Source organism: Montipora capricornis, chromosome 13, assembly GCF_036669925.1.
Source record: "Montipora capricornis isolate CH-2021 chromosome 13, ASM3666992v2, whole genome shotgun sequence".
Classification (NCBI taxonomy): domain Eukaryota; kingdom Metazoa; phylum Cnidaria; class Anthozoa; order Scleractinia; family Acroporidae; genus Montipora; species Montipora capricornis.
This window is the reverse complement of record NC_090895.1, coordinates 45,741,206-45,768,705: the sequence shown is the minus strand read 5'-3', so window position 1 is coordinate 45,768,705 and position 27,500 is coordinate 45,741,206. Positions and strand designations below refer to the sequence as shown.

The following is a 27,500-nucleotide window of genomic DNA, read 5'->3' as shown; positions in this document are numbered from 1 at the left end:
AAACATTTTGTTAGCATTTTTAGAGAGCATTCATTTGTCCTCCCAGGGAAATAAAAAAAGGCAAATTGAAAATTTAGTCGACTTCGGTTAGGAACCAATTTTTCCCGCTTTGCATGAATTTTTGCTGGTTGGCTTTAAAATCGGCTTCAGCGGTTAAACCGAATCATTCCTCTCGTGTTGAATGAAATTACACACTCATTTGTCGCGACCAAAGATCTTTCTCCTTTATCATCCATTTATTCGCCCGTGGGTGATCTTGATAAAAAGCTCTGTCTGTATTTGCCGAATCGCAGGCAGGTGATTTTTGTCATTGGTGTGATGTTTGAATAGTCTGCTTTGGAGTTCGGTCCCACATATAGGATCTACAATCTAGAAGACATTATCCTTTGCTTTTAGTTGACTTTTTTGTTTGTTATTTTATTATTTCTTTATTGTTTTGGGGGGAGAGGGTTTGAGCTGGGAGTGTCCCCTTTATCCGTGCTCAGTGGATTTTAAGCAATACTTTCACAGCTTGCAACTCGAAGTGTTTTTCTTTTCAGCTTTTTAATTAAGTACAGCTGAAAATTGCAAACTTGTGAACATTTTTTTCGCATGCTTTTGTTGTTTTTACACTTTTTTTTTCAGACACTTCGCTTGGGGTACTAAGATTTGTAGCACCTGCATTTTACGAAATGTTGAGCTTCTCTGCTGTATTAAATTTAACTGAAAAGAGACGTAATATCGTCTGCAATCCTATTTATCTTTTTATGTATTTATTTACAATTACATTTAAGTTTGTTTTCGGGGTGGTGGTGGGGGGAGGCGGAAGAGAGCATGAGTGGGGGAGGAGGCGAGCCAGTGTCTTCCCTACACTGGCATAATTATTCTTGTACAATATTTTCGCATCTTTCGCCGAAATTGTCTTTCGTTTGAGTTTAAATTCAATACTTTTATTACAACATAGGAATGTCGAGACTAATAAGGCAAGCTGCCAAAGTGGCTTCATTTGTTTAATTGCTGAGATCGGTGTACCCATAACAATCAATTCAATTAACTTGTGCTGACACAGTAGAGCTCCGCTGCAATAAAAATTAAAGAAAACACTGTTGTTGAATTTGGGCTTTCTGTCCACTGAGCTCTTGTAGTTCTTGGGCCGCATGGTAGAGTACACAAGATGCAAATATGTGTCCCCGTTAAATAACGTCTTTTGATTTGATTTGATCATGCTTACTATATATGAATGACACAAATGTGCACTAGCCCTGTACAGATATCTAAGGAATATCACATGTGTACTTGTCAAAAGTCAAATTGAGCCATGAAAATAATTATGTCTTAATAAACCGACTGATTAACTATCAACTTAGTTTCATTTCACCTTAACTCTGTGCATTTGCGCGTTACGACGAAATCATGATGTACCAGTTCTTCAATTATGCCATCCTGTGTACTTTGTGGTCACGCCTTGAGAGCTGCTTTTTATGTCTGTGTTTATGGATAGGTCATTGTGGCAGTCTCTAAGCTTATGGCTAGTGGTTTAAACCGAACAGCTGTCAATAACTGCCTCCAGGCGTTGAAGAATTATGCTGCTGAAGATAAAGGCATGAAGGTATTGTTTTTCTTTGTGTTTCTTTTTCTCTCTCTTTCTTTTGAGTAGTAAGACCAAGATCATGTAATACGTCCCTGCTAGCAGAGGTATCTTTTCTTTTTGCGTTCACTGGGCTGCAGACGAGTACGGGAAAAGAGACCTCTGCCGTGGATCGACATTCATTTTGATCCAACCGCCGTTCATCCTGCGCATTCCTTTATAGTAATTCCGCTGTTGTTGAGTGAGCCCACACAACATGAAGTATCACGTGAGGGTATGGTCGCTAAGTAACCGCCGTGCATGCTCAACACAGTGAGTTTCGACCAATGGCAGAGGTGTCTTTTCCAGTACTCGTCAGCCCAGCGAACGCAAAAGGAAAAGAGACCTCTACTAGTAGGGAATTTTAACGCTTACTAAAGAACAGTTATCCTCTGTTTCAATGAACCAATTTTTAATCCTCTCAGCTGCACTGGAGTTAGCATCAAATGTAGATTATTGTAAATTAGTCTTCATTCTATACCTATGTATGTCCATTGGGAAGTTCTCACAAAGCTGCGCGATTCCGCGGAACATTGCCATTTCACTTTGCTGATGTTTTCGGAATTTCTATCTTCACTTTCAGCATACAGCGTTTACCTCTGAAGTTAAAGATCTAACGAAGAAGATCCACACTGTTTTGCAAGCGACTGCACAGATGAAGGTGAGCTGCTGTCCGTCTTGCTCATTCAGTGCAAGGCCCTTATTCGTACCACGTGATCATTTTACTTGGGGAGGCAGGCAGGCAAATTTGGTGTGGATGATGTTTTGTGGAGGCTGTGGGATGGGTGGAGTTGACTTATTAGTAGTACATTGTACCTGAAGACTGGTCATTTACTTCAGCCCTTTTGCCCCTTGATAACCGGAAAGGCAACAAAACATGGATGAATCTGAACTCTTCGTATCGTAGGACCAAGGATAAACAGTTCTTCTTTTTCTGTCTCATTGGTATTACGGTATAGGGAAAGTTTTTCCGGTCGAGTTAACTACAAAAAGAAGGGAGACAACAGGAGGGTGGACGGGTGGGGTGAGTTGTATTTTCAGCAACTAACATCGGCGGATATTATGTGTAATTTTGTGTCATTGTAAGGTTTCCTAAATATCCATTGAGGAGTGGAAGTGATGATGCGATTTCCTTTCTCCCAGAGAACCGTGGCGTGTGAAATTGTTATTCGCGTTCATCGGTGATTTTGCTCACCTTTTGGGGTTTTTTGTGGTTTTGTATTTTATTCAAACAGGTTGCATAAGCTTTCGTCATTTTTACCTTGGTCCGGCGGTTTTTTTTTTTTGTGATATCAGTGGATGGATGAATCTGGTTTGTGTCGCCTTTCATGCAATAAGAACGAAAGCTGTGTCTAAAATTATAAATCGAATATAGGAAAATAAAGGTTAAAGTACTTATGTTAAAGTCGATGTTGGTTGGTTGCCGCGGGGTAATTTGCAAATATCGCCCAAGGTTTTGAATTTTATACTATCTACAAAGATCTTCCCTCTAAACCATCTTCCGATAGTTTAGTTACATTACATTGGCAAGAGAGTAAAGATTGTGATGTCTGAATGGTCTATCAACCGAAAAATGTAGTTCCTTACTTAAGTACAACAACAGCGTGATCCTGCATGTGTCACATAGGTACCTGTTTCTCGAAATCTCCAAAAGCGATTCGTGAAACTACCGTCTGAGTATTCTGAAAAATCGATCTTTCAACATGCTTTTAAGACCAGAGACAACATACCAGTTGCAAAGTTCATGAATTGACTGAAATGTTTTCCTTTGAAGATAGAAAGTTAAACGTTATGCACGTGAAATACGCCGGAGAATTTTTCAGTGTTCTCCAACTACCCTTTGAGTTTTGAGGATCTTCCCAAGCGTTCAAATGTTCAATTTTGAAACTTGGTAAACACATTATGTGAATTTTAGTCTGATTGGTTTGGCTTTGCTTTGATTTTTCTATTTATGTTAAAGGGTACACTTTCCTTTTTTATTCACGGACGATTAAATTCGAGAAATTGTTCGCTCAGATTGCTACGTTTTTGCGACTTTATCGCAGAAAAAAGACGCGCCCTTTTACTCTGATATAATGTTTTAATTTAAATACCATTATTTTTCTCAATGTTTTCCCAATTGCAAAAAATGCCTTGTTAAGGTAATTTCAGAGCTTAAAAAGACGCATCCTTGCAAAGTTAACAAAAAGGTGTACGAAAACTAAGAGCATCGAGGGAACGGATAGCTTGTTAGTGTCTATCCGTGCTTGTCTTTTTGTGCGACTTTCTAATCTACGTGCGTAAAATGAGAAGAAATTAACGGTAAGGGCGTAAAAAGATCATTACTAACCATTCACCAGCCCAGCAGGTGAAATCAATCACTGTGTGCAGGAAAAATTTTCAAATTAAAGTTTTACCTTTGTTTGTTTCTAGTTAACTGATGCCTTAAGCGATTTCTGGTGTTATTTTTATCGTAGGTTTTTTACTGATTGACCGCCGTTTATCGCGACAAATATCACTTGGTCAGGATATTTAATGCAATTGCTTTGAATCAACTATGTATCGGCGAATCACGGTATTTGTTCTCTCGATACGAATAGCAATATTGGAAAGAGATATTGAAATTGCATGATAGAATGATCTATCCCTTTCCGACATTTTTTGTAATTCTCGCGCAAGCATAGTTTATTTAGCCCTTTTAGAACCATTTATAATGTTAAGAAAATGAAAAATAAAGTCACGGCTGCAGGTCTTCCTCTTTGGTACCTCGGGTTGTCGATCTCACAAATGCTTAATATTTGTTATTTCATTGCGGTGTCGATTTAGAGACTGTATCGTATCGCGGCTTTGATATCGATATCTTCATATCATCTCGTGGAAGCCCCAATATTTATGTGACAAGAGAGTGGAAAAGTACGTGTGATGTTACCGTGCAGTCCTTCCTCTTATGTGTTATCAACAGAACGTGTCTCTTGTGTGGCCTACGTGACAACGTGGTGTTTCAAATCTTAAACGAAATCTGATTCCCTTCGCATTAAACAACTAAGTTAATTGGATTTGGAGTAGTATAAATTTGCGACGCCTCTGCCGTGGTAAAAGTCAGACATTATCAAACCAAAACTGAATTCGAGAATGGTTTTGCCAACACTTTCTTACGAGGACATTGTAAACGAGGTGTGGAATAAACACGGGCAGTTACGGGACAAGAAGAAGAAGTTGAGGCTTCATGCGATTGAGGAGCTTGCAGCTCATCAGCTAACTGTTCTTCCAGTTGTAACTTCTCCGTGTCTGCTGAGTCCAGCTAGTTCCCGCAAAGCTTTGTTTCTGGTAATTTGTCCTTTCTTGCAAATTTGGCAACTTAGAGGAATTTTTTTGTTTGTCGAATTTAATTAAGAACTAAGTGTATTTTAGCTTTATTTATGAAAAGGTGTTGTGAGTTATAGAATATGAGAATTTGTAAACAGTTAGTTTCTTATATACTGTCGTCAATCCGGAATTCTTCAGTGGCGAAGTCTGTCTTTAGAGAGAAGTTTCTTCAATTTAAATTAGTAAGGGGTTTCTATCTGAGGAAATCAGGTGGAAGGTTCGTCCTAATCTTTCGTGCTTTCTGTTTCTATTTTTTTCAAATCTTTCGAAGTTTGGTCTTAATATTCCCCTGTTAACAGGTTGGTTCTTGGACAAATGTCCCTCATTTTTCATAATTATTTAAAGAGTTAAAACAGTTGTTAGGTTACCTTATTGTGTGTGTAACCCGAGGTAGCAGCCGTTTCTCACCGAGAAAGCCTCATTTGAATAGCCAAGTCATTCGTTATGAACCGTCAGGGTCTTATATTAAAAATAAAAATAAAAAATTCAGATTCGTCTTTCGTAAAACTTCTTCTATGTTGTGTAACCCAATTAAAACACCGTTATTGACTGTGCCTTCTAGGAATACGATGATGTCCCTGAGATGTTAGTGGATCTTCAGTACAGTTTGGCCAAGTCTTACTCTAGTACTCCGGAATTGCGAGAGACGTGGTTAGAGCACATGGCTGCTGTTCACGAGGGTCATGAGAATTTCTCCAAGGTAATTCCGCTTTGTTTCTTCACGTGACTCTGAAACTTCTTAATGAACCTTTTCGATAGATTAAAATTCAGGTTGAAAGAGAGGTTTAGAGGACAAAGAAAAAGGAAAGTGGGTGATATGTAGGTATTTTTTACCTTCATTCCAATGTGTTCCTATTGTTTTTGTACTCACTGTTTCTTTATCAATTTGAATATTTGATATTTTGAAAATGGCCTATTTACTACTCGGAGTTAGGAGGTTTGGGTAAAAGATTAGTGATTGTCTTTTTGGTTGGTCTTTCCCTCTTAAAACCATTAATGTCACTTTATATTCATGGGCTGCTCCTGTGTTGTTTGAGAACTTTGTCTATTGTCTTTGAGAACGTTTCTTAGAAAATTCAGTTTATTGTGGTTTTGTTGTTGCAGACTGCTCACTGCTACATCCACGCAGCTGCTTTGGTGGCCGAATACCTGAAGAGACAAGGTAAGACGCAGAAAATGCGACAATCAACTGACTCTTCCATAAGCGATTAGCCACCTAATTATGAGTAGAAGGCAAGAGAGGGAGTATTATTAGCATTGTGTTTAGTTCTTATTAATTCTTATTGAGGAATGAGCTAACTTTCCTACACGATGCTTTACTGGAAATCTGTTTTCCATGCATTTGATACTTGGCAGAAGCAAGTTTGACTTATATGGCTCTGAGGCAGGCTATTTCAGTCATGTATCACTTCTTCTAACAGGCCATTTTCGAAATATCAAATGTTCAGCTTCTTCTTGAGGCAGTGAGGACAAAAACGATAGGAACACGTTGGAATGAATGTGAAAAATATTTACATATCATCCACTTTCCTTTGTCATTGTCCTCTAGACCTCTCTTTCCGGCTGAATTTGAATAGATCGAAAAAGGCCTAATCATTATAATCCAAGATGGCGACTTGAGGAAAGAAAGAAAGCGACACATTGAGGATACGAGCATATGGTTTTAATAAGCGCCAAGTATACTATGATTCATGTGACTGAGTGAAATTATATACTTTGCTCTTGAGTAGACTCTGTAAGTAAGTGTGATCTGTTTGATTCACTAAAATCGTCTAAAGGCTCCCGAAAACCTAGGAAACGTTGTGTACGGAAACATTGTTTCCCGAAATTTTTCCTCGGCGCGCAAACGAGGAAACATTTGCTGAAGAAGCAAAATTTTTCTGAATAAATTCACAAACAGTTTTGCTTCCCGGGAAGCAAATCTTGCTTCCACAACAAATGTTTCCTGGGGTCGCAAACTGGGAAACATTTGCTTCCGCAACAATGTTTCCTCGTTTAACGCATCGTTTCCATAGAAACGATACAACGTAAATAGCCCCCTAAGAGGAGATGTGGTTGCTAGTAAAATACGAAACCCAGAAAGATTGAAGAAAATGAAAGGGAATCGCGTAACGTTGGCATCGAGTATGTTGATCATTTCCGAGGGTTACTTCATCTTTTTTCGGCACAGCAAGTTAAAGTTCGAATTGCTATGGATATTAGTTCTACTTTTTCGTGTGACTATTAAAGTACACTAATTTTTTTCAGAACTCCATCGTCACATGCCTATTAACGAATTCGTGTTTTTCTATATCCATTATTTAGGTACTTATACCCCTGGTTGCGCTGCATTTGCTCAAGTGTCTCCTAATGTAGTAGCGGACGAGAGTGTTATGAAGACCGATGAAGGAATGTCAATGGAACAGCGATATACGGTGGTTAGTGTCTTGACTTGTGTGAATTTTCAATTTTGACAACGTGTTTTTTCTGAGATTCCTTTGACGAAAGGAACAAATTGTGAAGGTTGTTGTAGGCCAGTGAGTCATTGACATCACACTTGAATTTCCACTCCTTTAATTTCTCGCACGAATACGATCTGAGCAATGAATAAGACCTCATATCATACAGAATTGAAGAAGAACAATTTTGATCATGACGTTTTCATTTTGTTAATTGAAGATAAGTGCCCAGAGTTTAGAGTGCTTTCCTTGAGGTCCGGACATCCCGGGTTCAATACCCGTTCTGACCACTGGTTTAATTTGATGCGTCTGGTAGTCCTTGGCTCAATCTCTCGGCTGCACTTGTAAATAGCAACTTGGTTTGCCTCTGGCCATTTGGTATTATTCTTAAAGTTGTCGCTGTTGTTCTGTTCTGTCATTGGCCCAGAAAGTGGGCTATGTAGAGCGGTTAATTAAAATGTTTGTTTACTTTTTACTTCAGTGATTCGAGTAAGATATGGTGGGTACTCTATTGATTTGAGATGCTGTTAACGTGGTCACATTTTGTTTCGTTTTAAGGAACCATGAAGAATTGCCTTTTTGTTGTGTTAGAATTCTCAGTTTTTCCTTGGCTGTCATTGTTGTTTATTCAGCGTCATCTGGTTGATTTGTTGGAGCAATGTGCCAAGTATCTCGAGCGAGCGGAGCGGTGTGAAGTAATGGGTGAAGTGTTTAAACTAGCGATTCCTATCTATGAACAAGAGAGGGACTTTAGGGTAAGACGGGGTTCACTGTTGGTGTCCATCTTGTATATTTTGGCTATCGCTTAGGTTGTTGCAAGGTCAGTTACAAATACCAGACTTTCTGCGGATTCCGCTTACCATAACATCCAAATTCCATCAAGGTACAAATTAATTTCATTGCAAGGGGGGTTTTGCATATATCCCATGATGCATTGCATATGAAGTATATTATCAAAAATCGTTAGATCACGTGATCCTTCAGTTTAAAGATGGACGCTGTAGTGAGAACACCGTGCGAGATCGAAATTTTCCGGCAGAATCGTTTTATCTGGGTGCACTGTATCGACCAAAACGACAGATTTGAACTATCGGTGGCTAGTTTTCCGATTTTAAAGCTGAAGTGCTTATACGGACACGTTTGCTTCATGACGGACTTGTCGGAGCAACGATTAGTTATCTTTCCCGATTGTGATACTGTGGTTGGAAAGTTTGCTGGAGTGAAATCACCATGCTGCATAGAAGTCAAGTCAAGTGCTGTATTTAGTGTAAGTAAGCTTATTTAATTATTGATGACCATGGCCGTTAAGCTTGCATCATTTCGTTTTCTTGGTGTTTGGTACTCAACCGGTTACTACTATTGATGCTCGAACGAAAACATGCTTCTTCGATTAATACACTTTGTTGCTCCATACGTAGATCTCATGCGATCCGTTTTTTAAACACTATGCTGCAAATCAGTTTGCACTATTATGCATGACGTTTCTAACAATTCTTTGCCGGCAAACATTTCTAGTGTCCTCTACCCGCCTCTACTAGCTGAGCTAACCATATGCGAGCAGAGGAAGTTATGTTTGTATCTGTATGAGAATAAACGAATTAAAATACTAAAAAATTGAGTCCTCTGTTTCCAGCTCTGCAGTGTGATAATTTCGAAAGATTATATGTGTTTCTTTTCTAAGGCGTACATCACTGAAGGTTACCTATATAGCTCATCTTAATGTTTGGTTTTCTTTACACATCAAGGTTGCCCCTGAAGAGACTGAGGATGGTGAAGAGGCCAAAATTGCCATTGTGTGGGATTTTGATAATGCAAGTGGCATGACAGCAGCAGCTTATGTAGTGCATCCAGAGGAAAAACCAGCAGATGGTTTGGTGATCATGCCAAGACTCGTGTTTAGTAAAGTTAATTGTAACTGCACTAAGTTTCCACACCTGGGGGATGTTATTGTTTCCTCACAAGATGACACAGAATCAGTCTCCCAGTATCTACAAAATTTAGACTTGGGCAGTGAGTCAAATAGTGAGGAGGAGGTATCCGAGAGTGATGAACAGGAACTTGTTTCTGAAGGTAGTGACGACAACGATGCTGACAATGTTGAGCTGTTCACTGAAACAATGAATCTGAAAGGAAGCAGCTATCATTCATCATTTCAGACTCACTTAAGGCAATGCAAAGAGGTACTGATGATGAAGGAAGCAGTGACTGTTCGTTTACACTTTGAACCAACAAACAGACGTGATGAGAACGCAATTGTGGTTCAGGTGAAATTAGCCCAGTCAGGGTCAGAAGAGATGTGGAAGCCCATTGGCTATATTCCTGGTCCAAAAGTGCCCAAAGTGACAAATGCACTGCAGAAAAATGAAATTCAACTGGTCTCTGTTAAAATGTTTTTTACTAGTATGTCCCACCCATTAATGATTTTAGGTTCTTTCCATCAATTGCTGTTTCAAAGATGGGTAGGTGGCCCCAGAACAAAAAAGACTACAAATACAATGAAAAAATTTAGTTGCTGGAAGTTGAGAGGAGCTGTATCTCAGTCAGAGTGCAAATTATGTGGTGGTTCTGTTCAACACTGCAGCGTTTTGTTAACTACTATGTAACCCACCTAAAGACATGTGATGAATGCAACAATGCAAGTATACAACAACATTCAGGGTTGGACACAATTTCTTTGCATAAAATGATTACTCTTATTAACTTTATTTCAGAAAAATTAGGTAAGCAAAAAAAATTATCCAACGATTTGTCTAGATTTGCATACCATATTAACTTAGGGTTGTAACTTTTGTTCTGTTTAGCTTCTTTAAATAAAGTTCATCTTGTTTACTCACATTGAACCATGGCAGATTTACTGTATGGGGATGGCCTGTTAGGTCTAGTCACCCACACTAAGGGTTTTGTTTGAAACTGCTTGTAATATCCTCACTGATTACATCTATTATATTATATTAAACTTGTGTGGCAATTTGCCACTTAATTAATAGCCCTTATGCATCAATACATCAAAATAGCTAATTTCACACCAAAGTTGCAAATTCATAAATTTTAATATGAATGAATTCCCAAAAGAGCTGAGTTGCGAATAAACACACATGCACGCAGCATGGACAATTTTGCGCAAAACAATTCAAGCCTTGCTGGTTAATCTACAGGGCACCTGCTGTATTACTGCATGAGCCTTTATGTGGATAATGTTAACCAACACCACTGTTGGACATTTTCTCCAGTTACACAAAAAGAAGTGATATATATCCTGACAACTTATCATGTGCACGGGGGGGGAAAGACACACTGCAGAAGATTTTTTCTCGATAATGGTCTATCACCTGATTGTTGAAGAATAATCCTTCTTGTTTCCTGATCAAAATTTTCAGCCTTTTGCTTAATAATCCAATACCAGAGCAAATCTTGGAGAAGGGGTCTAATTTAAATACCTTACAATAATATTAATGCCAATTGTGCAATACTAATTCCTACTGAATTTTCAGTTTCAAAACAAGTCCAGGTGTATCATGGCACCTTTGCTTTCATTAACCAAAAAATATTCCTCATAAATTGAAGACTAAATTTAACTTCCTACATGTAGTTGTTAATCTGAACCAATTCCGAGGCCAGTCAAAGAGTGTGCTTATTGAGAGCAGTTCTAATTGTTTTTGTTGAAAAATGAATTTTCCTTTTAAAATTGAAGTGTAGCATTTTTTTAAACTCTTTGTTAAACTTAAAAAAGGAAAGGTGGTGATTCTGTCTAAGTAACTATTGTGGACTAAATTATTTAGCACAACCTTTAACCTAAAAAGGAAGTCCCAGTATGAATCACATTAAAAAATAGCATTGGCCAAACAAATTCACAAATAAGGTTGAAATTCCCCTCCTTTGCACAACACCTATTGACAGGATGCTGTCATCTAAGTATGCCTCTAGTGACAAACCAAGTGCATCCTCTGCTTCATCCACAGTCTTGTATTTTTGCTTGAGGTCTGTAAGAATATGCTGCCTCACAGCAGAAGCTGCAACAATAGAGATATTGCAACGATAGAGATATTGCGTCAGAACAGAATAATAATATATTATATTATATTTGTTTGAATTATCAATGCACTGATTAACATAAAGGCGAACACCATCAAGGCACCATTCACTGAGCTTGATTGATACTTGACTAACTACAGTACTAACTAAGACCACGCAGAAACATTAAAAATATCATGTTCATAACCACATGCATACCTTTAGTGGCTTAATACACAACTTTCAAACAAGAATGACTTGTAAAAATTTCTCTTGATCCATATTTTAATGTTGAGTATTCTAAATCTATAACAATTAAAGATTTAATTCAAATAGATCTATAATAATTGTATCACCTGAGCGAGGAACAACAGAGTTGAGTGACTGGTTAATGTAGTTGGCTGCTTCCTTCCAGTAAGTGTTCTTAGAACCAAATGTTGGCCAACATTGATCAGCAGAGAGATATTCTGGATGTAGAGCAACAAACTGCACAAGGGCAGTGTCCTCTGCAACTGTCCATGGACGCCTTCGTTTCCCTGGGCTACTTGTAAATTTTAATGGTGAGGCTTTCTTAGCATTTTTTAACAAAGAGTGTGCAACCTAAAATATGAGCAATAGAACATTCATAAGACAACAATTATATTAATATTTTGATCAGAGTTATAAATGTATTGTGATAATAAGGTATTTTCCACACCATCTATCTCAACAACGTTGATAAATTTTATAAACTAAACCATCATCCACCAAATGGTAATGAACACAAACTACACAATTATTGAAAAAAAAAGACAACCGTACCCTTTGAGCAGGACTCTTTGCCGTCGTCTGGCTCGAAAACGACGAGGAAATAGACCTTCTAACCGGTGTGGAAACTGTCGACACACTAGATCGTCGCTTGCTTCGTGGTTTCCCTGGCGTGTCATGGGAAGGTTGATGACTGCGCTTTAAGGAAAGATCGCCCTCGTCCATTACAGAGCAAAGAGCACTGAAAACAGGAGAACGCAGCTTACTTATTACTCAAAACGGTAACCAAATGAAATCTAAACGAAACAAAGAAAAATCAAAGCGGCTTACTTTAAAATTTGCAACGCGATTAGTGTTATCACGCTGGAAAGTAACTGATTTTCGGGCATCACTGAAGTCTATAGTGTCACTAAACCGCACGTAAGTGTCTCACAGACACAAGATTATTAACGTTACATTCAGCTCTCAACCGCCAAAACTGGAGAGGTCAATAGAGGTCAATGCATAAATTCTAAATATCTGACCTTTGTTTTATATGTAGCCCGCTTAACTAATTCATACATATGCAAAGAAGTGTGGAAAAGGAGAAATGAATCGAAGCACCCAACCGTTCACGAAACAACAAAGGCCCACCATTGAAAACGTGCTCTATTGTTTGACTTAATTTTCACGCTTCACGGCCACCAGCATTCAATTTAAACTAACAACATCATTTATAGAGCTTATTACAACAATGTAACCAAATTCCACTTACCAGACTGTAGCAGAAGTAGTAAAGAAGGCTACTCAAAAACCGGAAAAAACCGCCGCTCGTGACCGCCACGACCCGCCATATTTCGCAAACGTGACAAAAACTTGCATCAGAGCATCATGGGATATATGTAAATCCCCCCCTTTTTCATTGCACTGATTTTGTTCAGAGCTTTGGTATCCGTCATGAATTCTTAGAACACCTCGCATGGCTTGTGTTTGTTTGCGCCGTGAGATATTTTAATTGAGTTTACGGTGTCGATATCACTGACGCAAAATCAAATTAAGTTAAGCAAAGATGACGGCTACGGCAACGACAACGCCTCAAAACAAGAATATTATTAGTTATAAAAGTAAATATAATCATGCTGCACGTGCAGCACGAATTTCCGTGCACCTCCTTGCCGTACTCCAAAAAGCAACGTGCATGAAATCACCAAATTTTAGGTTTTGATGACAACGTGAGCATGTAACAATGAACCATTCATTTTATGTTTTAAAACCGTTCATACCCGTCCACTTATAGAACAGTTCGCACGTATTGTACAAGGTGAAAAAGACGGAATATTCGCAAAATACTTGCGATAGTTTTACTTTGGAATGACGTTTTCGTTGCCGTAGCAGTCGTCTTTGCTAAAACTCCCTATACCTTACTGAGCCACATTCAACGTCTTCTCTTCGAAAGATCAGAACAACTGAAGGGCTTCAAGTATATATTTGGTATTCAACAATTTGATGCCAACTTTTTCTTTCGTTACATTGTTTGGTATGACTCTGGGTATTCTAAGAAGCGGTATGTTTAAACGAGTTCAGTGGTGTTTGTTAAATTTCGGCAAGCTATACAATGGCATAAATAGTCTGGAAACCATTGAAGTTTATAAATAAACAAGTTAAAATACATCCTGACTTGAGTATTGTATTGTTTCACATCCAGCGCCTGTCCAATGCATATGAGAGCCTAGCGCAGGCCTACAAGAAAGTTGTTGATGTGATGGGCACTGGAAAAAGACTGCTTGGCAAGTACTTCAGGGTTGCTTTCTTTGGACAGGTAATTTCAATTTCATGTTTAGATAAAGTTTATGTGAGAACGCGAAAAAACTGCTTCATGAACTGATCGATTTTTTTGTTCTGTTTTGGAACAAACGTCTTCGTACGGCGTTCCATTTGACAGCTAAAATCGATTGAGCCTCTCCTGCGTTGTAGGCCGGGACACACCATGCGATAAGTCGCTGCGACACGTCCCCGGGAAAAGTCGTCGCAACAATTCGCCTCGTGTGCCACGGTTAATTTTTTGAAAATCGTTGTCGCATTTTGCCGGTGCGATCAGTTGCACGAATTCAAACCAGTTTGAATTAGTGCGACTGATCGCAGCGACAAAATTAGCGCATGCAGCGTTGTCGCAGCGTGTGCACTTCCGGCATCAAGTCGCTGCGACAGAATATAAATGAACCAAAAAGAGAGCGTCATATGGTCTGCTATATTGAATAAGAAAACTAGTTCACATTCCCCCTCATTCAAGATCACTGCATGTGAACCGAACAGGCGCCGTGTCGCAGCGACTTAGTTTGCAAGTAGTACTCACGGAGCGACTTGTCTACTAGTGTCTCGGTCTTTAAGCCTAATTTGCGGGACCGCGATTAACGCCAAATCTGAATACATAGCATGACTACCTTGAAGGTCCAGTGACACGTTACTCCAGGTCAGGCTTGAACTTTCAACGAAATTTCAGTGGCTCGACTAAGTTTGTTTTGCTTGTTTGTTTTTTTTTTTTCGTGTCTTAATCGTCACTAGCATCAGCTCAGTAACGTTATTTCGACCAATTCAGGAGCCCATAACCAGGGGCCAATTCTTGGATTTACATGACGTCACGGCCGCCATGTTGGTGTCCCCAAACAATGCAATGGCGGCCATGTTGGTGTCCCGATCCAATCCTCCGGGAATTGAAAGCTATTATTACTGGGTTGCTATGGCAAACCCAGTCGGAATCTGTCTTTAATTTCGTCGTTTTTTTATTTTTCGTTTTCTTTTTTTTATTTTTTTCCGTGTAGGTAAAAGTCTTGCCTGTCACTCCCCTGCTAAGTGGTGTCTTAGTGCATAGAGCCTTCTGCGCGTATTTTCTTAGGATCGAGAGGGTAGTGGGAAATGCGTAGATTTCTCTGGTAGACACACTAGAACGATTAACTTAACCGGCAATGGCGTCGAAAGTCATGTAACGCGAATGGCGTTTTAGTGGATCTTTGAACAAAATGTACCCTTATGAAGGTCAATAATGGCAAGCGAATTGGATACTGAACAAGACAGGCGGTCGAATGTTAAAAGCGACGAGTAATGGACTTCGACAACAATCTGTCGCCCGTCGAGCCATAATCAAAGTGAGCTGTCTTCCTAAAATTTTGCCAAGTGTGGTGTTTTGTACAACACTGAAACCAAATGAACAGTTCTCTGGTAACTCAGTATGGGTTCAACAAAGACAGAGGAGGAATCCATGTAGTGGATCTGTTATCTCAGTTGTCTCGCTATTCGTCAGATTTGTATTTACCTGTTCTCAACTCTGCACAGTCTTGTAAATTTTAATGGTGAGGCTTTCTTAGCATTTTTTAACAAAGAGTGTGCAACCTAAAATATGAGCAATAGAACATTCATAAGACAACAATTATATTAATATTTTGATCAGAGTTATAAATGTATTGTGATAATAAGGTATTTTCCACACCATCTATCTCAACAACGTTGATAAATTTTATAAACTAAACCATCATCCACCAAATGGTAATGAACACAAACTACACAATTATTGAAAAAAAAAGACAACCGTACCCTTTGAGCAGGACTCTTTGCCGTCGTCTGGCTCGAAAACGACGAGGAAATAGACCTTCTAACCGGTGTGGAAACTGTCGACACACTAGATCGTCGCTTGCTTCGTGGTTTCCCTGGCGTGTCATGGGAAGGTTGATGACTGCGCTTTAAGGAAAGATCGCCCTCGTCCATTACAGAGCAAAGAGCACTGAAAACAGGAGAACGCAGCTTACTTATTACTCAAAACGGTAACCAAATGAAATCTAAACGAAACAAAAAGAAAATCAAAGCGGCTTACTTTTTTTTATTTTTCGTTTTCTTTTTTTTCTTTTTTTCCGTGTAGGTAAAAGTCTTGCCTGTCACTCCCCTGCTAAGTGGTGTCTTAGTGCATAGAGCCTTCTGCGCGTATTTTCTTAGGATCGAGAGGGTAGTGGGAAATGCGTAGATTTCTCTGGTAGACACACTAGAACGATTAACTTAACCGGCAATGGCGTCGAAAGTCATGTAACGCGAATGGCGTTTTAGTGGATCTTTGAACAAAATGTACCCTTATGAAGGTCAATAATGGCAAGCGAATTGGATACTGAACAAGACAGGCGGTCGAATGTTAAAAGCGACGAGTAATGGACTTCGACACCAATCTGTCGCCCGTCGAGCCATAATCAAAGTGAGCTGTCTTCCTAAAATTTTTCAAGTGTGGTGTTTTGTACAACACTGAAACCAAATGAACAGTTCTCTGGTAACTCAGTATGGGTTCAACAAAGACAGAGGAGGAATCCATGTAGTGGATCTGTTATCTCAGTTGTCTCGCTATTCGTCAGATTTGTATTTACCTGTTCTCAACTCTGCACAGTCTTCCGGTATAACAATTGAAAATTTCACTAATAAGTCATTGACGTGAATGGCGTTTTAGTGGATCTTTAAACAAAATATACCCTCATTGAGCTCAAGAATGGATCGTCAATTGGATGAGCAAGACAGCGCTGAAAAATAAATATCTGGATTTTAAGAGACGAGTAATGGTCTTCGACAACAATTTCATTTTTCGCCTTTGGATATCAAGTGAGCTTTGTTTCTAATATTTTACTAACTTGGTATTATATAAAACACGGAAATCAAATAGCAATTTTTTTATGGATTTAACCATAGTTACTAACTATGATTTAACATATTAACATTGAAGGAATCGAACGCCTACAAGAATGCATCACAGTGTTTACTCAAGTCGCATCTTAGTTGTCTGACAATTTACATTTACCGGTATTTTGTACTCAAGTCTGCAAAGGTGTAAAATATTTGGAAATGTGACAGTGAAGAATTATTTACGGTCAGCGTTCCGAGTCGAAAAGGGTTTGATGTGAACTGTCAAAAAATGTATTTAATTGCATCTCTTGTTTGCACGCACGCAATTGAAATAGGAAGGTATTTTTTCCTCTAATAGTAAATATGTTGTTTGTTTCGATTAATTTTTCGCTGGAAAAGGATTTTGCCGAGATATTTCCAGCCTTTTTGAACTTTAATATCATGTTGTGTAATTTTCGAGCTTAACAAATTTGCATACGTGTGTTGAAATGTGATACGGGAGCATTTTTGTGGTATAGTGTAACGAAAATAAACAGGTCTGTTGGAAGCTTGCTTGAGTTTCAACAAAATGACCCCCAAAATCGGCCAAAAAAATCTGACACTGATGAATAGTAAAGTAGCTGCTATCCCCGAAACGATGGAATTACCTGGCGATAAATAACCCCTTCTTGGAGAGTAAAGTTTTGACTGTCAACCTGAAGAGTTGGGCGATTGTGATCTTTGTGTTGAATTCGCACATTTCTTGTCAAACTTTATAACACTTGAAAGGAAAAGAAAACTAACAAAAACAAAAACCCGGTATCTGTGTCAAATGATGATTTGACACAGATGCTTCACTGTTTCGCGAGTAAACACACCGCGGTAACTTCGTCACGGCGGCCGCTGAATCCGATATCACTTTCGATTTTGCGCTTTTACTTGTGCAGCCAAAAGTACAATAGCAAAAATCTCCCAGAATGTTTGTCGCTGATCGTAACTTTATATTCGGGGTTAAAAATTAATGTTGTTTTCATGTCATAAATGTTGTTGCTGATGGCAAAATATTTTATTCTCGATCGACTGTCCAGAAAACTTCCTTCTGCTCTTTCCAAAAACTTTGTATCACTATTTATTTACTTTTGCATCAATATTTGTTTTGCATAAAGCAAGCTAACAAAATCATTTCTTTGCTTGGTCAGCATTTGTTAATGTTGAAATGGAATTTTCGGTCCAATGCTTCTGTTTTGAGGGGTATATCGTTTTGGTCTCCCATCCAGATACTAACCCCGCCGAGTAAGGATTAACCTCAGCGAACTTTACAAAGCTGTCAGATGGATCAGAGGGCACGCTTAAACTTGTGGTGAAAAGAAGTTGTGAGGGAACTTGAAAATTATCAACACGTCAGCCCAGAAGCCAATGTTTCTCGCTTCTCTTTTATTTGTTATTCTTCAGAGACTGGAATGCTGTAGTTCAATACCACACAATTCAGTGCGTTCTGATTTTCTGTAACACGTACCACAGGCGACCCAGTGTATGCTTCACGGAAGCATCTCGTTATGCTAACGTCGTCTTTTGTTTTCGTTGAAAAGCATGCCTGGTGATCACGTGAGTGAAAACCAAGAATACTGGGGCCAATACTGGTCCATGTAGATCAAGCTACTTTTAGACAAGTTATTTAAATAAGATGTGGCTTGCACCAGTAACCATTCTCAATCCCATGGGTAATAAATTCTTATTATTTGGAAGGGTCTTGTTGCGCGAAAAAATAAATCTAAAAATAGCTCGGTCCCTAAAAACGACGTTGGCTTGCATGGCCTCATGACCAATTTCTTTCTCTTTCAGATGTTTGGTGATGATGACGGGAAGGAATTTATCTACAAGGAGCCGAAGATCACGGGTCTTGCCGAGATTTCACATAGACTGGAACAAATTTACTGCAGAAAACACGGCAGAGATAACATCAAACTCATCATGGAGTCTGCAAAGGTGAATGAATGGTGTTTTTCTTTGGAAGCAGTGGACGAATGGAAGCCTAGAGGCCTGAAAACCTAACGTAAAAATAATTCCTTTATCAGGTGCATGCAGAAACGTTGGATTCAAAGATTGGCTACATTCAGGTATATTTTGATAACTTGACTACACTATCTTACCGTTTGAAGTCTTTTCACTTGCGTAATCAAGGTTAAGTCCAAAATTAAGGCATTTCTCACGCTCCTGTATTGTTTCGTCGTTTTTGACGCAGTTCCTCCTACTTAAAGACGTTGGCCACATTTCAGTTTCGCTATGTTAGCGTTCTTCCTACGAAGCGATCTAAGCTTTGACTTTGTTCTTAGTTTCGTCGGCTTTGTTGGTGTATTTTATGGACTTTTAACGTTATAAGAGCGTTTGAAGTGAAGAGCTTTTTGTATTAGCCGTGAGACATGAAGGTAAATCTAGAGTCGTAGCTTCTATGTTTGTTCAACTGACTAAAGGTAGCTAACAGGACAGTCACCTGACTTTTGGAGAGCATATAGTTTATTTGTGGCCCGACTAGCTACGAGCTTTTTGGCCACTTGTGAGTTCGATTTATATCCCGGAGGAGGTGAACGGATTAGTTACCTTACATTTTTGTGCGAGTGCAACCATGACAAAAAGAAAGAGCATATTCATGAATATTGATTACTCTTTGTTGATAGTTTTTCTTGTGTAATAATTCGCCCCGTGTGAGTTCATAGGACCCCGATATGACCTCGCCGTCCCTGTATTGCATTTGTTGAAATTTGCAGATAACCTACGTGCAACCGTATTTCGACGATGAGGAGTTGGAGCTCAGACCCACTTTGTTTGAGCGTAACAACAACATCAGGCGATTTATCTATGAAACGCCATTTACCTGCGGTGGCAAAGCGCATGGCAGCCTAACAGAACAATGCAAGAGGAAAACTATCCTTACAAGTAAGTTGATTTAGCTTTTTGAGCATGCGCAGAAAGACGCTTTCCTGCTGAGAATGTGTTGACAGATTGTGTCTATACAGCGGGTTTTAGATATAGAATAACAGGACTATCTGTACCACGCTATACATTTGCAAAAATACCCCCCTCCCCATTCTGTGTTGCCCGTTTGGGAGTCAAAGATCACAGGAATTACAACTCAGCAATAGGGACCTTAAGATCAGAGGACGAGGACAACTACGAGTACGAGTGTTCCGTACTGAATATGCGCATAAGGTTTGGAGGCCGACATGTTTCGAAGTGCGCATGCTCAGAACGGAAAACTCGTACTCGTAGTCCTCCTCCTCCTCCGATCTAAAGATCTCTATTGTCTGGGGGGAGGAGGGGGTGAATTGGGTTGCTTAGAAAGGACAAAAGAGTTTAAAATGACGGAATAGGCGGTCAAAAAGGGTGTGGAATAAACTAGTAATGCTGCAACTGTACGATATATTTAGAATAGAACAGATGGCTGTGTTTATCGCCCATCTTTCATGCAGTCTTGGGGAGTGAATTGCGAAGAGTACAGCTCACTACATCGGGACGAAAGCGTACATAGGCCACTATAATTAAATATACCATAATACGCTTTGTTTTTGCCTTCCAAAAGTTTGCATATACATTTTCTTTATTTTCTCTGCTTTTGCTTATGCTTATGCTTATGCAAACGTTTGGAGGGCAAACAAAAGAGTATTATGGTATTTTTAAACTAACCCAATAGGCACCTCTGACAGCCGCTGTATGGTCCATGTTTGATGTCGGAGCACATTAGCTGTGAGTCGATTATAATGAGGGAGGGAAACCGGGGTTTCCAGAAAAGAACCCAGTAAATTACTAGTCACTGATACACCAAGCGAAGTGTTAATGTTGATTTTTGTTTTGCACGTTCTCTTCTAGCATCCAACACGTTTCCTTACATAAAGACGCGAATTCTTGTGGTCCAAGAGGAGCAATACGAACTGACACCAGTTGAGGTTAGTTCGTGTTACCTTAGTTCTAAGGAACGAGTTCAATTCATTGTCCTAACCAAAGCGAAACTAAAGTAAATTCAGCCAGTCAAGAGTATACAGAATTTGAAGCAATGATATTTACACTTAACTACTAGTATATTGTCCTTTCTTTGGCTTATCGAAGAAGACGCACACGTTTTAGGACAGTCAAATGAACGCAAACCAGATGCATGCAACTAGCGATAGTATAGTGACCTCAAAAAACATGACTAAAACACTAGCATATAATTTGTTTAAAAGTGGTTTGCTTGAGTTTACCGTTCTTTGCACATCTGCGACTTGAAAAGACCAAATCTATGAAAAATGTCACCATGCAATGCCGAAGTTCTAATATGCATTCTAAGTCTCAACACCATTACTTGAATGCCCATGAATCAAATTGAGGCTAAAGTAAAGTTGACCTTACAAAATATAACTTAACGCTATAGCAAGTGATATCGCAGATCAAGAACAATGGCAGAAGGAAATTCAACTAGAATTTAGAGAAAAAGCTGCTGCTCTGAAATAACCTGCTGTTATTAGTACTTTCTTGCGGGTGTTTTGGTTGTACAACGCTAAGAACTGAGGGCCATCATCACGAACATTGATGGTGTGAGGCCGCCATTTTGGAATCGCAGTAAGGGGAAGACTGGGACGAGTTTAAGGTACAAGATGGCGACAAGGGACCTAAGGAGTTTTGTCGCAAAAAGATACTCGGCTATAAGACGCACCTTGAGTTTAGATCACATTTGGGACCAACAAGCAATTTCTTTGAGAAAAAATGCTGCGCCTTACAGCCGAAAAACTACGGTTAATCCCATCTGCAGTACGGACGAACTATCCTGTAAGTAACTAGATAGGTTCGAACCGTTTAAAAGTAAAAGTATAAAAGGAACGGTTCATTGCTGTATGCTCATGTTGTTGTCAAAACCTAAAATTTGGTGATTTCACGTTGTTTTGTGGACTACGGCAAAAATGCAGTGAAACGCTTGCGGCACGTGCGGCACGATTATTTTTCCTTTTGAACCAATCACATTCTTGCTTTTCGTCGTCTTTGCTTAAATTCTCTAACCACTGTAGCAGGACGGGTTAGGAGGTCAAATTCTGCGTTATAATTGGAGCATTTCGATACACTTTGTCGATTTCAGAGCCCCTCTCGCCGCAAATATGATTGACTGCAACTAAAAGACCAAGCAGTTTATCGAAACTCATTTGAACTTCCGAATCCTTCTTCCTTATTGGTTTTTCTTTACGTTGATGTATATTAATTGTAATTTTAATGTGCCATTTGTGTGATTTATTTTTCTTCAGGTCGCATTCGATGAGATGCAAAATAAAGTTAAGGAGCTAAATAATGTTATCACACAGAATCCTCCAGACATGAAGAAACTTCAGCTTGTTTTACAAGGCAGTGTCAGTGTGCAGGTACACGAGTGTTGCCTTATGTATTCAGAGGGAGGGGGGGGGGGGGGAGGTGCGGGTGATTTTGTGCTGGAGGGCAGGCGATTGTTCATCGATTTCGAGAAGATCTAGACGACTCGATGACAAAAGCTTCGGCTAAATTTGTATTATCGGTGTATAACCAGGTGATAATGTGAGAGTTTTCGGTTGTGGTTATTTTGGAATGGTGACGAGCTTCATGTCCATTTTTAAATGGTTTTAATATTGCATTTTAAAATCAATTTTCAAACGAAAAGAGCTGAGACCGTGTTGCATCGCTAAAAGCATTGGATGTTTACCTTACAGTACAACACACATGCACACTTTTGGATAGTACTAGCCTCAGTCCCCTCTCATATTCATGAGATGGTCTTTGATACAGTGCCGTATGTGTCCTTTTGAGTATGTTTTGTTTTGTTTTGTTTTGTTTTGTTTTGTAATTCCTCAGGTGAATGCTGGTCCGCTGGCGTATGCACAGGGGTTCCTCGACAAATCTGTGCTGGCATCGCATCCACATAAACACATAGAAAAACTCCAGCAGGTTTACCGGTGTGTAACATTTCTTTTTCAGCTGAAACTGTGCGAAACAGCAGCATAACAGTTTTCAGGGTTAAAGGATCGCGATTGAGTTCATTATAACATTTTTGTTTGCTTTTGAGGAATTGATGATGAAAATAATTTTAATTAAATGGCTTATATGTAAGATACTCGCAAGAAGTAATCTAGACTCAAACCTTAGTGAAGCCGATGATATTTTACACTGGCAATTCTCTGTACAAGGATTGTATCGAGGCATATGTTAACATTTTAACTTTCCCGAGCCTTTGAATCAGTCCCGTCCAACTGTTGTCATGTCAACGTCCTATGCATATAAGGAAATGTCATTCATATCTACTATAATAATTGTTTAACTTGATCGTTGTTTCAGGGAATTCATCGCTTGCTGTGGAAAGGCTTTGGAAATAAACGATCAGTTGATAAAAGAAGACCAAAGAATGTACCAGGAAGATATGAAAGAGAAATACGTTCAGCTGAAAACACGGCTTGCCAAGTACATTGGAGATGAAGTAAGACCCTGACAGTAACCTTTTTGGATTACCAATGCAAACAATTTGAACTTTTCCGTTCATTCACGTCTTGATGAAAGAATGTCGTTTATGTTGCATTAACTTGATTGAATCTTGCAAGTAACTATTTCAAAAAGCCAAGAAGATTTCGTGTTTCGGATTTTGATACGGCAGTCTTTTTGGGAGTTGAACCTTCCGCTTGACTTCAACTATTATCTTTTACCGCGCGGCTGATTACCACAGAGACATAATGAACATCTGACTAACCTTGTTTTCTCGGTCCGTACTGTAAAATTACGGATCCTCCTGTTTTTTTTTAGAGGTCTTTGTATATTTTTCACAAGAACTGTAGTACCAGGCCTAGTTTATTCGAAGGGTGGATAACGCTGATCGTATCTACAGTATAATTCAATTGATCATCCGCTGGTTGTGATTCTATCCATTTGTTCATAGTGCCATCCACCTTTTGAACGACCAAAGCCAATAGATTTCCATTTCGATAATTTTACCTTAGTCGCAGCTGAGTAGATGAAGTCGGCAAATTGTCGAGCTCGACACATTAGTCATTGTCACCTCCAAGTATCCTAACGTGCAGTGCATGTACCCAAACTGGTGAATTAGAAGGTTCTTATGTTTAAAGATAAACAAGTACTTCGCCTCTTGTGACACTTAGTATGTGCTTATATGAGAGGTATCAATCCCCTCTATAAATGCAGAAAACGTGTTTGTTAATTTGTATTATTATACGGTGTCACCAGCTCGATTTTGATTGGTTGTAAGCACGCAGCTAATTCTTGCTTGCTCTCCTGCAGACAATAGATTTTGTTATACCTCCGAACTCAAATACGTTTTCCGATTGGATGAGAATGTGTCACGTGTCATGGGTCAAAACTCACTAACTCCCTAGGGCAAACAAAACTCACTAATCCCCTGAGGAAACAACGACTTGAACTTTCGACTCGCACGTGGTGAAGTCGTGTACCTTTGAAACAGCGGCAAATTCCGTGTAAAAATTCGTGTATTGTTCTAGTTTGAGTTGGGAGGTACAAGAAAACACTTAAAAACTGGCCTCACGGGAAACAAAACTCACTGTTTCCCTTGGGGCTAGTCATTAAGTGCTTATTATACATGTAGAATTGACGTCATACCTACGGACAAAAGTTTCAAACATGCAGAAGTGGCCTCACGTTACACACTAACCAGCGGTTTGATCAGTTTGTCATGGCGGAGTTCAGCTCAGGAATATGCATAATAAAACAATTATTGGATTCGGTTTTCGCATGAAAAGTTCTCAGTTCTCAGTTTGTGTTATCCGCCTCAACCTTCGGCTTCGGCAGATAACACAAACTTTGGCCTTGATAATAGGGAGTTTAAGCAAATCACTACGGCTGGTGCTACTACGGCTGCCGTGACTGAAAAGATCTGGGGAGATCTGGGGTGGTCTGCTAAACTTCAAGTTTAGCAAAGCAAAATACAAAGAAACATGGGCTAAGGAGTTTCATATCTCTTTTATTTAGTTTCTCACAGCCAAATGGCTTCGCCCAAAGAACGATGGCCGTTGAACGCCTTGCTAGGACAAACAGATTATTTCTGAGAAAAAGCGAATGCCATACACTTTGTAGAATTAACAATCTGATGGATGAAGTGTATAATTTCAGAGACAAATATCTCAAAGAATATCCAGTGAAGAACACAAATATGTCAATACTCAAAGAAGCAAAATAGCATCGTATAGTATCCAGATATAAAACATCATCACCAAATCCTCAAAGCAAAGTTAACCGAAGAAAAACAACCTCATGCTGAACACGATTATTTCACTTGACTCACTTCGCCATTCCAACGCCTTTACCAAAACTTATCCTAAATTCATGATACGGATTTACACCGAAGCTTATGAGAGGCAATCTTGACACAATCTTTGACTTATATTAACTTTAAAGGATATAGTATCCAGTGGAATTCTTAAAATGCCGAGATATCCATTGAAAGGGCCTGCAGAGAAGCGAAATAAACCCGACATAGCTGCCACTACCGCAAAATATCCCGACTCACGTAGTCAAATTTCACGCTACGGCTGGATGCAACCGACGTACATGTGCAGGGTCTCGTTTTGGGGAAATGTACTTCCGGCAGCCGTATCAGCGCCAGCTGTAGGGATTTGCTTTAAGTCCCTAATTATCGCTATCATGCTCAACCTCATCCAATAATTGTTCATTAAACTATTGCATTTTGGTCGAAGATAAAAGTGTGGCGTAATGGCTGTTACAGTTAGTTCAATAGGAGTCTCAACACCAGCATCATTTGATGGTTACTTTTTTCCATTTATCCTAGATTTCCACCACCGTGACAGCATCCAGTAGTGTTTCGTCGCTTGTTATGTGAAAGAAATCAAACTCGCTGAATGACTGTGTCACGTTGACACACTTATGGCCTATCACCATGGATTTCTGATGCGATGGGTTCAATTCAGACGTATTTTACGTCTCAGTCGTTCATCTTCTTATTTGAAGCTAGTCACTAAAGCGAAAACGAAGCAAACAGAATTTGTTCCTTAGAATCTTTGCAAAGACTTTTGAGAACTTACTGGTCTGTTGTACTTTCCACTTTTTCCACTTGAGGGTGGAAAGAAAGATGGTGTCGGATCTCATCACTGGGCTGTATGTTGCCCTTGGGGCGATTGTTTTGACAGTGAACCGATATAGGCAAGACCAGCAGGTTTTATTTTTGCTCAAAGGAACACAGATCTCTTTTGCGCTGTCATACGTTAAGTAAAAGAAAGAGCAGACTCGAAATACCTGTAAAAAAAAAAAGATTAGTCATAGACCCTCTGTTTCTTGAAGCAGACAAAAACTTCCGATTTTATTTGGTCATATGGTTCACCTTGGAATTAATGCAGATGTTTTGCAACTGAGTTGTGAGCGGTATTTGTCGAGTCCTGAAAGGGCGAAGAAAAATGACAACGCTGAGTATAATGTCCTCACAAACTTAACTTGCATCATCAGACAAGTTTGGCATCTATTCTTATTTTATGTTGTAACAATAATTTTTTTTTTCTGTCATTTTTGTTAGAGTCTGAAATTGATCGTGCATCATATGGCGTACATAACGGAGAGACATTGAAATGTCTGTAACTTAGAGGGATAAATTGGTAAAGAGGTGGCAAGTAACTGGTAACGTTTTTTTCTTCCCATCCAGCGATTTTGTTCCGTTTTCCATTTTATCATCATTTCCGCCCATGTTCATGTGAAAACAAGAATTTGTATTGAATAATAAAATAGCTGGGTTACTTCGGCTTTTAAAAGTCAACTTACTTTTATTCGTGTTGAATACAAGTTCAAATTGTCAAATACTATTAGCTCTAAGACGGAAATTTCATCCGAGAAATAGGTGTAAATTAAGTAAAAATCTTGGGGCTAATTTATCGGTCAAACGTAAACGTATAATCTAGCAATTCAACAGTCTTAAATAAAATTAACATTATTGTGGTTCCTTTTTAAACACATTGAAGAAAAATTCACTACGAAAGAAACTTGAATAGTTATAAGATGTTATTTTGTTTCAATCAATCGTATTTATAGCGATTTAGTTAGGTCTATGTACCAAGGAGACAAGAAAATCCTCGCCGGTGAGATCTTGTAATTCCGAGCATTTTTAGGCATTATTAATTTCTCACTAGGTAGAAAAATCTTTCACAAGTACAGCCTTAGTTTTTACATACTTTTTAAGTAAATAAGTGGTTTAAAAGAAAAATGTTCAACTTCCTCCAAAAAGGAACGAACTCTTAGAATTAACGATATTTTGTGGAACTTCAGTTAATACTGTGATTTAGTGTTGCGTGCACGTGAAACGGCAAACGAGAAATGCCTGTGGAAGGCTGCTGCTTGACGCAAAACAATGAATATTCACTTATTTTAACTTGTATCTCAATTTTGAGAGGCAAACTCAAGCAAGTATCTGATTTTTGGCCATCCGCAAAGTGCAGCGTGACGTTTGCTGTTTACGGTCACCGCGACGCAGTCTCACCATTTCATCCAAGTGTTTTGTTATCCGAAAGCACAAGTAATGATTAAATTAAGAGAAAATAAAAAGGACTAATTTTTAAATGGCTTCCAGTCAGTTGTGCATCTCGTTTCCCCATTTTTCCAGATAAATCATAGTTTTATCCATGTGGAATCAATGTAATGTGTACTGGGCAAACGATTCTCTCGTGTCTGAAAGGCACCGCATCCCTGCGGCAAGCACGCAGCTGACCATGTAACCCCTAGGCGGTTATTCGGCG

General features: G+C 39.1%; 2 protein-coding genes across 3 annotated transcripts in view; one reads left to right on the top strand and one right to left on the bottom strand.

Moving 5' to 3' along the window:
- The window catches only part of LOC138030896 (dedicator of cytokinesis protein 9-like), a 658,601-nt gene that overhangs the window by 552,969 nt on the left and 78,132 nt on the right, over nt 1-27,500 (bottom strand). The window lies entirely within an intron of this gene.
- On the top strand, nt 1,450-27,333 carry LOC138030015 (dedicator of cytokinesis protein 9-like). 2 transcript variants are annotated; one of them, XM_068877866.1, is made up of 15 exons: nt 1,450-1,588; nt 2,190-2,267; nt 5,514-5,651; nt 6,056-6,113; nt 7,256-7,368; nt 8,022-8,144; nt 13,832-13,945; nt 18,598-18,741; nt 18,831-18,872; nt 19,521-19,689; nt 20,668-20,696; nt 22,023-22,136; nt 22,600-22,700; nt 23,080-23,218; nt 25,553-27,333. In XM_068877866.1, the coding sequence occupies exons 1-15, from the start codon at nt 1,505-1,507 to the stop codon at nt 25,601-25,603; spliced, it is 1,497 nt and encodes a 498-aa protein (XP_068733967.1). In that variant the 5' UTR covers nt 1,450-1,504; the 3' UTR covers nt 25,604-27,333. The 2 variants fall into 2 exon arrangements, with proteins under 2 accessions (XP_068733967.1, XP_068733966.1); XM_068877865.1 differs by having other exon boundaries at nt 20,620-20,696.